This window comes from Strigops habroptila, chromosome 11 (genome assembly GCF_004027225.2).
Source record: "Strigops habroptila isolate Jane chromosome 11, bStrHab1.2.pri, whole genome shotgun sequence".
Taxonomy (NCBI): domain Eukaryota; kingdom Metazoa; phylum Chordata; class Aves; order Psittaciformes; family Psittacidae; genus Strigops; species Strigops habroptila.
In genome coordinates this window covers 30089330-30105843 of record NC_046360.1, presented here as the reverse complement: position 1 = coordinate 30105843, position 16514 = coordinate 30089330, and the positions used below count along the sequence as shown (strand labels likewise).

Genomic DNA, 16514 nt, shown 5'->3' with positions numbered 1-16514 from the left:
TACACAAGTACATGCAAAATGGCACTTTCACCCTCAAGAGAAGCACAAAAGAGGAGAGGTGAAACTGAAGCCAAAGATGTGAAAGAAATTATGAGAACCGAACAGCCAAAAGTTTGTTAGCAAAGACCACTACAGCCGATCAGTCATAACACTTAAAATCACTTCTGATGACTACAGTAATGAAGTTTGTTACAAAGATGGAATTTTTAAAGTTTTACTAACAAGTATTTGCTAGATTCCCTAAAATCCACATTGTAAAGGAATATGTACATGTGATCCGTACATTCCTTATAAACAGAAAGCAAAACAACTCCAAGTGAAGTTCACCAAACATAGGAGATGAAGTTTTATTCGTCTAAAATGCAAACTTTCTGAAGCATCATACCATAACTGGACCATAAACACAGAAACTGCACGTCTACTAGAGAGCAGCATCAAGATGTAGACTAGACAACTCCAAAGGTAAATGTTACAAGATGTTCATTAACTCACCGCAATATGGTTGGTATTCTAGATCCAAATCCTCTCTCTGGAGAAAACACTTCAATTTTACAAATAGGTACCTATCCATTCCTTAAAGTTTTTGAATAGTAAATTATCCAGGCCTGAAACTCATTATTAACATGCCAAAACCACCACCTACTTTGTTTTCCCAATTCAAAAATACAAGTACATACTATAAGACTAACAAGTAAAATTGTAAAATTGCATTTTCTGCTATATTAATTAAGCCTGCTCATTTTTGTACACTTGCGTTATCAATGTTTTAACAGTATCTGTACAACAATATCAGACTAGTGCAAAGCAGCATCTGCTGCTACTTATCAAGTACTGAATTTGCAAGTTCTCCCTAAGATTTATTTTTAAATGTTTTGTACATTTGTCAGCGCCAAAATCATGCTCCTTCTAGCCACAGTATAACAGTGTATTAATATACGCATGTCTAAAGGAATCAGACAAATTAATCTCACATCCAAAATTACTGATAGATGATACAACAGAGATTAGCCTTACTTTTTAATCATCTCCTCCACTTACTCTGAACTGGCCATTCCTCATGTTAAACATATTTCAAATTGCCCTTCAGTACCCAACTGTCAATGAAGTACAGTTTAATCTCTAAAAGGGAGAATGAGGTCTGACAGCCAGAGGGTGTTTTGTTATGCTCTTACTGATGTTTTACCCAGCCGATAACAACACTTAAATCAAGCCAGTGTAAGATTCGTGTCTCAAGATTACTATGACATGGTTCTAAATGTGTTAGGGGCACTTAGATAAAATGTGCTATCTGGACAGAGAGCTGACTTAGTGGTCAGACTCAGAAAATTACAGCAAAGGATAGGTCAGGAAGGAGCCAGGATAATCAGCTGGTCCAGCCTTCTGGTGAAAGCAGAGCCTTGGCTTATGGTCCTGTCAAGCCAAGTTGTGAATTCCAGAGCCCCCTCAAATAACTGAGCAGAAATACCCCCTCCTTTTTTTTCTTTTTTTGTAAAATATTATGTCGCAATATTAAGGTTTTTAAATACGTAATTCTATCCCTGCAAGTTAAGGGCTCAGCAACACCAGATAAAGGAGACTAGTCAGCAGGGAACAAATAAAAGTTAGCTATCGCTTTTAATAAGTAGCAAACATGAGTCTGCTCTTTACAAGCTCTTCCTAAGACATTAAAATAGGAAAGGCAGCACTACTCTGCCTAGAAAGACACCCAAAGGCTTTGCTTAGGATCAGCATTTCCCAGTGCTGGATACCGCCTCAAAACCACCTGGTAACAATACTGTGAACTTAAACAAGCAACTGAACTAATGAAGCCAATTTTCTACTGATCTGTGTTTGAATTTGTTGCTAACTGGTAAGGTGTGAAAGGTTATCGACACTTTCCATAGCGCTGACACGCCAATAACATCTTCCTGTATGGACTAAACAACACCTAAAAAGATGGCATTGAAGATCCACTAAAAGCACTTCCCCTTGTACAAGGGCCATTTTTTTGGAACTTGAAGGAAATTGCCATCTTTGAGATCCCCAAAAGCTCTGTCATGTGTGTCAACTGTGATCAGACGAGCCTCAGTTCTTCAGGAATTGAACTGAGAGTCCTAAAAACACAAATCTCTCCTCCTCTGCACACCTATATTAGCTCTAAACTACAACCAGTCAAGTCTGGTGTGTTCATCCCTCCCTTTTCTTTACAATCCTTCCATTCAAATTTTTTCTCCTTCAAATACCTCTTCTTCCTCTAATTCTCAAATCAATATTTACAGCACATTTCCTCCATACCAATTCTGGTGTTCTTTCTGCAGGCATTCTCCATAAAGTCACTGGACTTGAACAGTCTTTCCTGGATCTTGCAAGTTCCTTTATACTAATTTTTGTCATTATTATAGAATCATAGAATGCTTTGGGTTGGAAAGGACCTTAAGATCATCTAGTTCCAACCTCCTGCCATGGGCAGAGACACCTTACACTAGACCATGTTACCCAAGACTCTGTCCATCCTGGCCTTTCTTTAAGAAATCTGCAGTTCCTATAAACCATATCAACACCATACATCATTCTTCCATGTCTTACTGTTCTTGCCTTTTAAAATCTGAGATACTTTACAATAGAGACCTATCATTTGTATGTTAAGAATTTTGCATGAATAAACAGCAATCTTTCCTCACATGAAAATACTTGCTCTGCAGCAGAACAGTGCCAGGAATGCACACATTCCGCAAAGGCCCAGAAAACTGAGTAAAACAGGTAGACGGAACAATTGCAGAAATCTGGTGATTCATCTTAAACTTATGAATCTACAAGTAATGGTTTATCTTTAAGCAGAGCCCTCCTGAAAGGTGGATTTTTAAAAAGAACCTGCTTCCCAGTCTATAAAGAAATCAGAAAGACAGAATGGTCACTAGTAAGCATGATAGGTTACTGTAAATAAAATAAATTATTCTTGGAACATACCAATGTAAAATTAAATACATGTTAGCCTGAGCCTTTGAAAATTATTGTGTTGCCTAAATAGGAGTTTTTACAGTTGTGCAATTTAAAGTAGAATAAAAATGAACTTTTCACTAAGTTGAATGCAACTTAGAAAACACAAAACCTTTCAGCAGGAATCTGTAGAAGCAAGACGGTAACACAGACTTCAGCAGCAGTAGAAAGCAAGGGCTTTCCAACAGTTTTTTTCCCTCATGGGGAAGGCTGTGTAATTAGTTAAGCTTTGTGGAGTATTACTTGCATTAGACATTGTAAGCGTGAACAAAATCTGGGCTTTTCAGCTTTAGAAAATGTCCACTCCAAAAATGGTATTTTGCTACAAACACGATGGTGAAACCTGCTCTCTCATATTTCCTCTGGTTCCTCGGCCACACTGCAAAGGCAATACTCTCAGCTGCCGGGTGGCTAACAAGCCTGGGGGGAATAAACAAACAAAAACCCCCACAAAGGGCAGAAAGAGACAATACACAGCAAAAGGTAAAAAAAGACAAAGAACAAACACATAGGGCAATAAAAGGAATTTTAAAAAGACAAAATACACACACCATACACACAAGCTGGAAAAAAAGGTTAAATAGATTCAAGCCAAGGACAGAAGAGAGCTGAAGACTTTAAATGCTAATGAGAAGAACTGATCCAAAAAGAAAAAGATCTGGTAATGAGACATTCAAAAACCTGATGATGAAAACACAAAAGAGAGAATAACCAGGACTGAAAGAACAGTATCAACCAAACAAAACCTGCAGTTAATTGTAATGCCACAGGAGAAAAAGCAATCTGTATTTCTAATTGCTCTTTGTAGCTGAAGGCATTATAAAGACAAAAGTAATCAAGTTTTTGATTCCAAGGAACCAATGAAGATAAAAACCAAAAGGACATCAATATAAATTAGCTAAAGGAAGAAGCAAAACAAAAAATACTCTTGGTTCAGGGTTTCTGAATAAGAAAACATACTTTTAAAGAACCCACTAATTTGTGTCACTTGCCCACACTAAACTCACATTTCCCCATAGTACCTTGAGAAGTCAGCTCCCAGGGACATGCCTGATTCCACAGACACTGTGTAGGTGGGAACTGTCCGAACGGCAGCAGTAACAAAGCACAGAAAACAGGGACTCTAAAGGTACCAGGTGTCAAATTTTAGTCCCAATAGCCTGTGCTGTAATCTACCATCAATAATGCTTTAATATTGCCATTCCTACCTTTTTGTCTTACCAGTTATCTAACTTCAGTTAACAACCCTCTAAAAAGATACACCATTTCATGTTGGAGAGGAGCAGACTTCCCCAGTACGAGATGCTGCAAATCTGACAGCTGTTTCCATCTCATCAACATCTCAGTTGATAAACTGAGTTGATAAACATCTCCGTTTTCATGTTCTTGTGGACCGGCTTCAGGCAGCACATGTTTGATCAAGAACACGACCTTCCTGCACACAGGACAGACAATATTTCTGCAAGTTGGCCATATTACACCTATCAAGTTGTACATTTTTTAAACACCCCAATATTTGAAATCTCTTTACAAGCTGTATGCTTGGAAGTCCTCATTATGAAAGACAATGGAAATTGCCTTACTTCAGATGCTTTCCTGAACAGAAAACATTAATTTGCAACTCAGGAAGACAAAGAAATCTGGGTACTCTTCATTTTATGCTTCTTTTCCATAAGCAATAAAAAGAAACTGCATGAAGGTTTCAATCGCTCCTCCTTTATGCCCTTAAACTGGTTCAGAAGCAAACAGGGGTACACACATACACAGGCTCAAAGAATCACCACACACCACTTCATAAAACACCGTGAAACATACTGCAATACACAATGTTTGTGTCCCTAGAGCTTCTGTGCTCAAGTACCCTTTGGCTTTTTGTAGTTAAGCACTAGTGTTCAAAGGCTTCTTACTAGAAGCACACTCTAATACCAATGACAGCCTCCTCATTCTTCTAGCTGTAGGGCATTCCTTGCCTTAATGCAGACTTCTCCCCAGTTCTAGTGGAAATAACATTTCTCAAGTAGTAAAGAAGGTCCTCCATTAGCATGGTCCTTGTTGCTTTTATGTGCCTTTTCCTTGTCACTTCCACTTATCAAGCATGCATACTGGAATACATGTTAATGCAGATACACAATCAAATTGCATTCAGTTGGTAAGAATTCCTGAATCTGTAACTCAGATTAGCCAGACCTTATCTGGACTTTATTAGCCAGTAACTCAGATTAGCCAGACTTTACCCATAATTGACTGGACAAAGCATAAAAGCAATACACAACCACAGGTAACTCATCCTATTGATGGTCAGACTCCAGGTCCAAGAACCCAGACCGACTTGCTGCCCTTTTGCATTCCATTCATAAGAGATCTACAAGTAGAACCTGTACTCCCTCTCATGGCGGTTGCTTTCACCACAACTCACTCAGATTTAAGAACCTCCACTAGTTTCAGATTCCCATTCTGCCCCTTGCCATCCCCAGCTGCTGTTGCCATTCAAACACTCTTACCAAAACCAAAGTCTTTTTAAGGGAAAGGGTGGGTTGTTGTCATTAACATAACCCAGATGGCCTCTCATGTTCCTTAAATTTCCTCAAGATCCACTAAACTACATGAGCCTCTTCATTCAGCCACAGGAAGGTCAGACTAAATTCTTTTGATCATTCTTATTAAATGCATCTGTTATAACAACTGGTTTAGAGAAAGATGATCCTTTATGTAGCTCCATTTTCTGCATAACTTTCATTTGCAGGCTTGCCAGGCTTTGAGTAGTTTATCTGTTGTTGTTGTCCCTGAAACCCAGCAACATACATGCGTATTTTTCTTCAGAATTTCAATTTGGAGTAAAAACACTCTTTATCGATAATATCATCCAGCAGCTCTTCCTTTTCATTATATTCCTTAACACATGCAAACATTAGCAGTGTTTCATTTACTGAGGAGTAAACAGAGGAAAACAAACAGAAGAACCCCTCCTTATTGTATTTTCAAGCCTCTTGTACCTTTGTCCAATGCTTTTTAAATCAAATGCTTATGGTGGATATAATTAACAATTTCTGGCTTCAGAGGCTGAAAAGAGACCAGTAATGAAGATCAGATTACATTCACAGTGAAGTACACAACATTTACACAGATTCCATTGTTCTGGAGGAAATGTGAAGGCACAGGTATTATTAGTGCACTAATATTTGCTAAGAACCTCTGGTGAAGGGATTATCATTATCTACTTCAGTAATGTCGGATTTTCCTACTACACAGGAAATGAACAAAGGACAATAAAAGAATATGCATAATAGTAACTTGTAATGCTCTCTGCAATCACCATGTACAGAAAGGTAACCTCAGTCATCTGTTAATAGTACTGCTACAAGGTCATCTACTAAACCTGAAACCATCCCTTTTAGCTTACAAAAGGACAAATATTTTCCTTTGAAAAAAGTCTCCAAGACCCATAAAAATAACAGTAGAGTAATAAATGCCACGAGCTTGTGTGCTACTGTGTCAATAAAACAAAACGCCCTCACAGAAGACATGCTCATCAGCGATAAAGGGCTGATATTAGTACAATCTTCCACAGCCCATTCTTGCAAAATTTGCTGTGAAGTGTCCGCACCTTATTTGGAATTGGGCACAAAACCCAGATTTGGCTATTTTTTCCGTCGAAAATACAACTGGGAAAGGGAGAACAGTTACTCGAAAAAACTGAAAAAAAGAGGAGACAAGCACCAGCAACAAAGGACCCATTTTCTAGCTGTTACAATCACTAAACAAGGATAGGTTTGATTTGATTTCGATTACTACGACTTACTGACACTCACATCTCCTTTGAAATCTTAAAGATTACAGCAAATCCTTAAAAGGGAACTTTTTCTTCGTCGGTACCTGAAATGCTGGAACAGCCTTTTTGAACAGTTAACTCCACAATTTGCTCTGCAGATGAAAGAGAGATCACACACTACACTATGCAACTAACAGATAAATGCTTAAGATGAAATGACCACTTTATAACACACTGCCAACTGCTCCGCACACAAGTGTCTCAAAGATTTCAGAATGAAGCTGTCCCTCAGAGAATCTATTTTTTTTACTTGAGGACAGGAGAAGTATCAGAACACTGTCCTACGAAGAATGGTTAAGACCAAAAATTGTAGGGTTAAAACCATATTTTTTCCCTTAAGAACAATGACCTAGAAGATACCATGACATCGCAGCAATTATCATTCAAGCAACAAGTGTGTATATATGGATGTTCTCACCAACTGTATGAGTGTCCTGATCCTGATGACTTTCCTCCTTCAAGGCTGTCATTTTTTTATGAGCATCAACCCACCATGGTTTGTACTTCAGAACATGCTGAATAGCTTCGTCTTCAAAAAAATCAGCTCTAGGGAAAAGAAAACAAAACACCAAAACCAGTCATGTGCTACTTATTTCAGATTATAGCATATGTGGGTATATTTTAGTGCATGCATAGAATACACCTGACTTGGCTCTAGGCTATTTTCCATACATTGGAAATATTTTCTTCAACATAAAAGCAGAAAATAAGCATTATTAAAAGCACAAACAATATTCTCCTATCTTATGATATCCCTTCCTTATCTTCTCCACCTTTCCTGAGCCACCCAGAAGCCTGGGAAATTGATGAGCTTGCAGCATGACACGAAAGTGAACAAATTTGACTTGTTCTGAGTGTATCTAAAGGAAAACATTCTCTTCCCAAGAGAAGAATTCTCAGACAATGTCACAGGCAGCAAACTGCATTTGGAAGCACTCCCACTTAAAAACTGCATATACTTTGGAGAAGGGTATGCAGCTGAAGGGCAAAGATAAGGGAGGGATGGGGATGGACTTCTAGGTAAACAAGGGCCTGCCTAGTGTAGCAACGTGGAAAAAGAAGAGTTATGAATGAATGAATTCTGGAAGAAAGATTACCTCCACCTCAGCACAAAGCCACTGTGGTAAAAACGTCAATATAGTAATTCTGGGAGGATTTGTACTAAGTGATGCGAGTTCTAAGCCTCCTCTGATTTTAGCTTCTTCTTCACACCAAACAATCACATAAATACTGAGAAGTAAAAAAAATAAAATGCAGGAAAATTCGTAATACCTTCACAGAAAACCTGTCCGGTCTACTGAACACAGACACAATTTGCTTTACTCTCACACTGACAGATTTTTGTGTTGCCTTCCTTCAGTGTCTTTATAAAGTAACTTAAAGATATCAGCCAGTGTGCGTTTTCCTCAGAGGCACGGAACACTTGTTTGCCACTGTTTCTCCCAGATCTGCCCTCATCAGGATACACAGGAAAACAATTTCTGCTGAAGGACTGGTATCATCTGTTCTGAAGCAACCAAACACAGCCATTAAACTAAATGTTTGTAGCTCATCTACCAAGCCAGAACACAGGGTCTAAGATGGAAACTTACAATTACTGTCAGTTGCATCACATTATAGGTTAAGAACTACCTCAGTTCTAATGAAATGTTCTTCCAAGTGATGTTTCAAGAAGGCTTTTCTAATTTCTATGTGCTACAGAAACACATACAGCTGCCTCTCAAACACCTGACAGGAAAAATTCCCAGCTTGCCAAGATACCTTCTGAAACAACTCAAAGGGTGTTTAAGCCTACCTCTCCTCGACAAAACACAAGTACTGATTCTCCCTACCAGGGACTATGCTCTTCTTCCACCAAATCAACTTGCAGGAATCACTCTATATTAATAGAGCTCATGGCTTAACTTTAGTTTACTTATCTGGAAGTTTTTGAACCTAACTTGACCTGAAATACTCAAACTTGAAAGGCATGAAGAATCACTTCCACCTTCACGTTCATGGGATGAAGCAGAAAGAAACACGAAGTCTTGGTTTGGAACTTTTCCTCATCGTGCTGTAAAGCAGGTTTCATGTAAAGCTATTATTTCCCAAAGTGATCTTAAACTCAATCATTTATGAAAAGAAAAAGTGAATCTATTTCAATTGAGGTACTTTTACTTGACCAGGTGAAGTAAATCAATACTCACAGGTAATGATCAGGCTCAAACTTAGCAGCCTCAGCTGCCAGGCGCTTCCTCCTACGTTCATCTACAGGAGTTTGGTCTGGATCCTTAAGGTCAATAACATCGCTGAGTTCATCCTGTAAATGGAACAAAAATTACAGGACCAGGCCACATGTATCACATGCAAGATTTATTCAGTAAGAGTTTAGGAAGGATGCTTATCAGCATTACTACACTGAAATCCCTAGATGCTCTTCAATCTCCCCTTCAGATCTTCTAAATTCATGCTCCATTGTGCAAATAAAACATCAAAATTCCAAAGAAATTCAATTATTTGAAGCTCCTTAGAATTCATGATATTATGAAGTCTATTCAGGCTGGTTTATCATAAAGCAGAGGGTTATTTTGCATTACGATAAAATCTGCAATGTTTAACAAAAGCACACAACCACAGAGACAAGATAAAACTCATGGATACTGTTTTTGTGACTTTAGAGATCACTCCCATAATCCGAAGTGGCCATACATTAATTAATGGACAACTGCAGTATCATTTAAGCATCATTAAGTAGTGGTACACTAATGCTGACGGAAAATGTACTTCTTCATGAATTTCATGGGAACAAACCAGTGTATACATCCTAATAGCACGTAAATACATTCTCCATAAATAACAATCCTTCTGCTCCAAACCCTGATAATACTACAACTCATGTAATAAGTTAGAGTTACCTAATTAAGTTGCTTTAAGGAGCTACAACTTAAATTGCTTAGAGTAAGAACATTACAAAAAATAATCATTTACTATTTTAATAAACACCGGATACTGCAAATATTATTACACTACCTACTATGCTACAGGTTGTAGACTAGCTTCAACCTATTTATGAATCAAAGAAACTGCAGAACACATAAGAGCAAAGTAACTGCATTTTAAAACTTCCATCTTAACAATTAATCTGCAAAAGCAAATTGCAATGCATCAGCATAACCCTCGTAAATCTCACAGATACCAGGTGGACAGACACCCTGAAGAGTGCACACTTCAAAAGTTACTGTCTTGTAAGAAAAGTCTAAAATAAAAAGTACAAAGAGAAAATTACCACCGATTTCACAACGATAAAAAATTTTACTGCAACCACCATATAGATTAGCCAGCTTTCATTTGGTTGTTGGTTTTGGTTTGGTTTTGACTTCTCTTTAACTTAAAAATTAATTAAAATTCATGGTGTCTGAAATACATTGTACATTAATGTCAAACGAGTTTGAAGTCAGAACAGAAGACAGCACCAAATATAATGCAAAAGTGTTAAAGCAGACTGTTAACAGCCTGCAGACTGTTTGCAGCTTGTCAGAACTCTTCACCTGGCACGTGGCCTACTTCATAGAGGCCTTTCCCTGTGCCTTCACAGGCCAGCTGAGCAGTGCTGGTGACGGCAGCACACTTCCAGAGCCCAATTTTACTAAGGACCCCATTGAGCCCTTTTCTCCAGTGCTGAAATTACTGCAGGGACAGAGCAGCCTCTTGACTCTGCTACACAATTAACTCAATCTCGACCACCCCCTACTTCTGCAGTAACAAGGATTTATCTGTACTACTACATGCAAAAGCAGAGTATTCTCAGCAACAGAATGGGATAACAGGGAACAGTTACCTAATGATTCCCTCCTGACTACAGAATAAGCCAGGAAACCTGCCCAACAAGAAAGTTACCCAGTACTTTTATGATAGGAAAAGGCAAAAACACATCCACCTGCAGCCGCTGGAACACCCCTGACCGCAAGTTCCCAAAGCCATAACGGTACTGTAGTGGTAGAGTGGTTTCTGCACCATCTTTGTAAGGCGTCTGCTCTATTTCCCAGTCAAATTCTTCTTCCTCCTCCTCAGACAACTCAGCAGAGGCAGCTGTATATATTGTACGATCAGAGAAGGAAAATTATTACACAGAAAGTACATACGTTTTAACAGAAAGGCAAATACTGATAACATAATAAGCCTTTCTCATTTTACTGCATCTTTTAAGAAATGTTATACAACACTGGGTCACACAGACAGATGCTCACATCAGTAATCCACAGGTTCCACTCCAGATTCTCCAACTTTCAAAAATGAAAACCGGGAACACTCAACTATACATCCTCAAAGACTGAAATAACTGTTCCCCTGACTTCAGCAAGATCAAAACTTGATGCCGAAAGAACACTAACCAGGAGCAAAGCCATGTTATTAACAATTTAAGAAAAGCATTAAAAAATTAACCACAGATAAACATTCTTGACTGTTAAATACTGATGTTAACCAAGTCGTCCACTAGAACCTGTGGTTCTAATTAGCCTCTACCATTTGAGCTACAAGTCCAGTTGTGCTAGTGTGTAGAAAGCAGAAGACTCAACTGTGTGTGGTGGATACAGCCACTAGAGGGGTATAATGATCTACAGAGGATGAGCATAAGCTAAGCACATTTTGGAGAAATGTAAACATAACTAAGATGACACGTGTATCACCTACAATACTTCTATTTCTACACTTACCTATACTTTCAGATTTATTCAGAGTCTTCTCCTTCCTTGGACTAGACACTAACAAAAATACCGTAGTTTTCTACACGTATCACTAAGTAATTCTATAACTATTTCATTACGCATATGCATCACTAGTACAAATAGGATTGTTTTGTCATACCTATCTCTTCTACTAAAGGTTTTGCTGATCTTAATTTCTTTGGTGCTAAAAGAGATGTCAGCATGTCCAGTCCCTCAAAATACTGGCCAGGGACCTCCTTAGGTACCCGAATAGTGAAAGTTCCTTAAAAGAAAGTCAGACAATAGTTATTGCATGAAAATATCCTAAACAAAGAAAAATGTGCATTTTCCTTAGTGAAAGACTCACAGAAACCAGGACACATGCAGGTAATATTTTATTATGCATCAATTTCTGTGCACAATTTTAATCTTAGTTTACGAGTTTCACAAAAAAGCCAAAGATTTTAATGATAAAGTAAGAAAGAGAATGTTTAATGAGTTGACTCACTTTATATAAACACAAAACAACAGAATACAAGCTTCATTTTATTTTTAATCCTTCCATCAATCAAGCAATCAACAGAAGATCATAGGAAACTATATTTAACAATCTACTGTCTTTGTCAAGCATGCAATAAAGACTTTTATTACATGCTTTTATTTTTTTTATAATTCGCAAGCAGCAAATTATAGGTCTTATTGGGGGGTTTCACCAATTTTCACCTAATTACAGAAGGTATGTATTTCATTCCAGAAATACCTTCCACCTTGAAGTGTGGAGAAAGGCTAATGCCTTCTCTCTCAAGACATAGCCAAGGGACTGCCTGAGGATTATCTCATTTCTACTCAGCACTACCAGACTTCTTTGCAGATTTACTAGACTAATGATCTTAGTACAGTAACATGTCTGGCCCCCAAAGGGCTTGAAAAGGACGTGTACATAATTTTTTCATTATTAGGACAGTTCTGGTCACATCCTTTGAGCTTAAGGATGCCCTGAGTACATACAATAAAACCTGAGCAAGATTCTTTTCGTACTAAATAACACAGGAGAAACTTTACGTTTATTTACAGTATTGTATACTTCACTAAAGTTACATGTAATTGCAGTGCAAAGCATAAATTATTGGAGAGTTAGTAGCATTTTTAATGACATATACAGTAATAACATTAATGAATACCTTTGTCTGTGTTATAAGATGCTTTTTCTCTGCCATCTTCTACAATTCTTCCAGGAAGTGTCAACCTACAAGCAAAACATGAGATGCATCACCGAATGCCTGACTAATTCTACAACTTAATGTCCCAGCCTATAAAAACATAAGGCAAACTCCAAAACCATCACAAAGGACTTAACTACATGACTTCTTTCAATAGTAATGGAAGACACGCGGTTAAATCCCCATTTACTTCAAAATCTGTTTCCCTAAATATTGGCACAAGAGATCAGCATCTACGAGATCTGTGACTCCTGGCTCCCGGCCTGGTGAGGTTACAACCACCACAGAGATGACACCCTTTGCATTATATGCAACACTTGGAAGATTCTGTAATTTAAAAACTCTAAGCTAACCCACAGTGACAGGATATGAGAACTCTCAAGAGCTCTTGTACTGCTTATTCAGGATAACTAAGTCACTCATTCTACCAGTCCACTAAAATCCCTTGTGGTCTACTAATGTACATAGCGGAAGCATGTCCAAGAATACAGGAAATAGAAAATAAGAAAGGTTAATAGCTCATCATGCCAAACGTTCTCTTAACACTCTCACACTGAGATTGCCTCTTCTTCCTTTTCTACAGAGTAGTGGGGAGTCTTCCATCTAGAGAAAAGATACAGCTGGAAGCTCACTTCCTACTGCTTCCACTCACATGCCTTTTGTCTTATGTTATTAAGAGTGCATCAAAATCCATTCTTCACCAAATATACCGTGTGTTGCTCTCAACAGGCAAAATGCACATTTGCTCTATACATCTTACATCCAGAATTGTCTTGCCATTTTACAGTTAATCATAGAATCACAGAATGGTTTGGGTTGGAAAGGACCTTAAGATCATCTAGTTCCAACCCTCTGTGATGCGCAGAGACGCCTCACACTAGACCATGTTGCCCAAGGCTTTGTCCAACCTGGCTTTGAACACTGCCAGGGATGGAGCATTTACCACTTCTTTGGGCAACCTGTTCCAGTGCCTCACTGCTCTCACAGTAAAGAATTTCTATTCTTTAATAATAATAATCTATTAATCTTTAATCTATTAATCCTTAACAATAATCCATTTTAAAGTAAATTTATAAAAGTATCTCTTTAAACTCCCTTTAACATGACTTAATGCCTACCAATGAAGTGGCCAGATCCATAAAAACAATTCTTTGCAGGAAATGGGTTATTTGCAGTTGACAGTGTAAAAGCTGCAGATGAGGAATGTTCTGAAGGGACCAAAATGAAGTTCATTCTCTACTGAATTATTTTATGAAGTTCAATTTTTGTTTAAATCCTTCCACTACTTGCCTGAGGAAGTATGGCTTAGCATAAAATTTAAAATCTTCCCCTTCAAAATACACGTCAAACTCCGAAGCTCTGGCATAAGGCACTTTGATTACTATTGTAAGAAAGTCAGGATCCTGGGTCAGTTCAAAAGCTGGAGTTATCATGATGAATCCAGCAGGAGAAGCAATCACCAGCCGAGAGGCCCTATCAAAACAGGATAACAAGAAAATATTACTGTAGTTTCCAACTTATGAGAGCAAATGGTATCTCTTCAAAATTCTGTAAGAGGAACATTTCAGATTCTAACAAAATTATCTTCTATGAGCTGAAGAAGAAAACACAACAGCAGCAACAACAAAACAAAAAAGTTATCAAGAATGTGAAGGTACTACCTCTCTGCTCCTTAATGAAATAACTGAAAGTAAATGAATGCAAACACTTGGAGCATAGGAAAGCACCCATTACACGCCATACGAAACCCACTAAATTCAGTCCTGGAACTTGTCAGCTTTTTGTAACTGCAGTCTATAATTACGTTAAATGCACAGTAAGTTAAAAATGCTCCTTTGCAGCAGGCTCATGACACAAGAGCTTAAACACGAACTGCTGACACACTCAGGATGTCCAGTGTGAACATGCTTACTATTTTGATCAGTTTGCAGGGGTTTCATAAATCCAAACAGCATTATAAAAAACTCACATTCTTTCTGAAGATTCAGTCCAAGAAAACATAACACAGTGGCTGTAACGGAATTAAATTCCCTAGAGGATATCTGCCATCTCCTTCACCAAGTGTTTTTTAAGGACAGTTTATGATGAACATCCATCAGAATCATACATATGTACATACAGGGCTATGTGTATATATTTAGCATGAGAGAAGAAACTTACACAGTACCACTCACCTGACATACAGCTTGTCTGACCCTTCAATAGCTTCTAAATGCAAGACAATTCCTGAGGTTTAACTTAGATTGCAGCTGGGGGGTGGGGGGGGAGAGACAGTTAAAAAGAATCACACACCTTTGAAAACTGCAAAATAACTTTTTAAGACAAAAATATTTCTACCAAAAAAATGCAAACCATAACTATTATCTGGGAAAGAGCTAGTTTTCACTGACCTTCACAGTTATCTTTATTAAACATATCCCCATCCAGACAATTTCATTAAGACTAACTTAACAAATTACACTTTTTTTTCCTATGGCTAATCTATCTCATTCGACAAGTATGAAAAAAATTAAACTCTCATTTCACTGTATCACTTGATCCCATGGGAATATTTCCACCCTTTCCAGGCTGAGAAGCTGCCCTGTGTTTACTGAGTTGTAACTAGATAGGAAATACCTGGCCTGAAAAACACCTGATGCACATTTCTATGGACTTTCTTCTCCTCTATTCCGACACCACACGCTGCCCAACAAGACGGGATAAGAAGTAACAAACCCCCATTTAGACCCTTCAAGGATGATGTGCCAGCCTGATGCTTATTTTCCCACAGCTGTTCCCACTTCCCAGCACTGCCGCACCTTCGGCATCCCGGACACTAATTAATGACCCCAAACTAATCTGGAAGTTCCCACACAAATCCCAAGCATTTCACAGACCTCAGTTTAGGAACCGCTGAGATCCATTCCACAACATCACAACATTCAACATTCAAGCAGCACTTCCCACATCCTAAAATCAGGTATCCCGAAATAATTAAGCTTCTCAACCTTTTACTAGAGAAAAGTAACAGCAAGTAGAACTAAAGTATTTCTGTTGCAGCTAAGGGCTGACAGGAAAAGGGACAAACACACTGCTTTCCCTCAAAGACACCACGGTAAGGCACAATGAGACCCGCTGCCCGGTAAACTGGGTCAAACGCCGGCTTTCCAGCCGCACCGGGGGCACACAAGTAGGAATCCCGTCGGCCGTACCCCAAATAACCCCGGGACGAGCGGAGAAGCCGCTCAAGCCAAGAGGACGCGGTGAGGGAAGGGACGAGCCGGGCTCCCCACCAGCAGACCCGCAGCACGGCTGATGGCCGCCAACTACAGCCACCCCCCGAGGCCTCTGAGGGGGGAAAGAGCTCCGAGAGCGTGGCTGCCGGCGGGGAGAACCCCGCTCCGCTCACGCCATACCCCTGCCGCCACTCACCGCGCGGGCGCCGCCATACCGCTCCCTCCACCGCGCAGGCGCAGGTAGGGCCGGCGGGGCGGGAACCAGCTCGCTCCGCCCTGAGGGGCTGCCCCAGCCCGGCCTCGCCACCTCCTCCCTCACGGACCGCCCCTCTGGCCGCTGCCCGCCTTCGGAGGAGAACAAAAACGGAAGGGACGGGAGAGGGTGGTACCGGCAAGTGAGCGGTCAATGGACCGAGGGGAGGCTGTGGGAGCGTCCCCGCCCCTCGGGCTTGGCCAAGCCTCGAGCTCCCTCACGGTCTGGTCTGTCTCATGGTCCGGTAGTGGCCGGGGAGCGGCCAGCCAGGGAGACACTCTCCTTCCCTTCGGGCTCCCCATCTGGCTTTGTTTTTGAACAAAAGTGACGGTTTCG

At 39.5% G+C, this 16514-nt stretch overlaps 1 protein-coding gene across 2 annotated transcripts in view; it reads right to left on the bottom strand.

Annotated features, from left to right (window-relative positions):
• SHQ1 (SHQ1, H/ACA ribonucleoprotein assembly factor) overlaps positions 1-16199 on the bottom strand; it is a 53450-nt gene extending 37251 nt beyond the window's left edge. The window contains exons 1-8 of one of the 2 annotated variants that reach the window (XM_030501824.1): positions 16122-16199; positions 14885-14959; positions 14001-14183; positions 12672-12736; positions 11651-11773; positions 10722-10873; positions 8992-9104; positions 7224-7351 (exon numbers count right to left, since the gene is read on the bottom strand). In XM_030501824.1, the coding sequence (XP_030357684.1) occupies positions 7224-7351; positions 8992-9104; positions 10722-10873; positions 11651-11773; positions 12672-12736; positions 14001-14143 (724 nt within the window). In that variant the 5' untranslated portion in view covers positions 14144-14183; positions 14885-14959; positions 16122-16199. Of the gene's footprint in view, positions 1-7223; positions 7352-8991; positions 9105-10721; positions 10874-11650; positions 11774-12671; positions 12737-14000; positions 14184-14884; positions 14960-15901; positions 15919-16121 lie in introns of those variants that run through there. The other variant, XM_030501825.1, reaches the window with a different exon arrangement.
• Between the last annotated feature and the right edge of the window lie 315 nt (positions 16200-16514).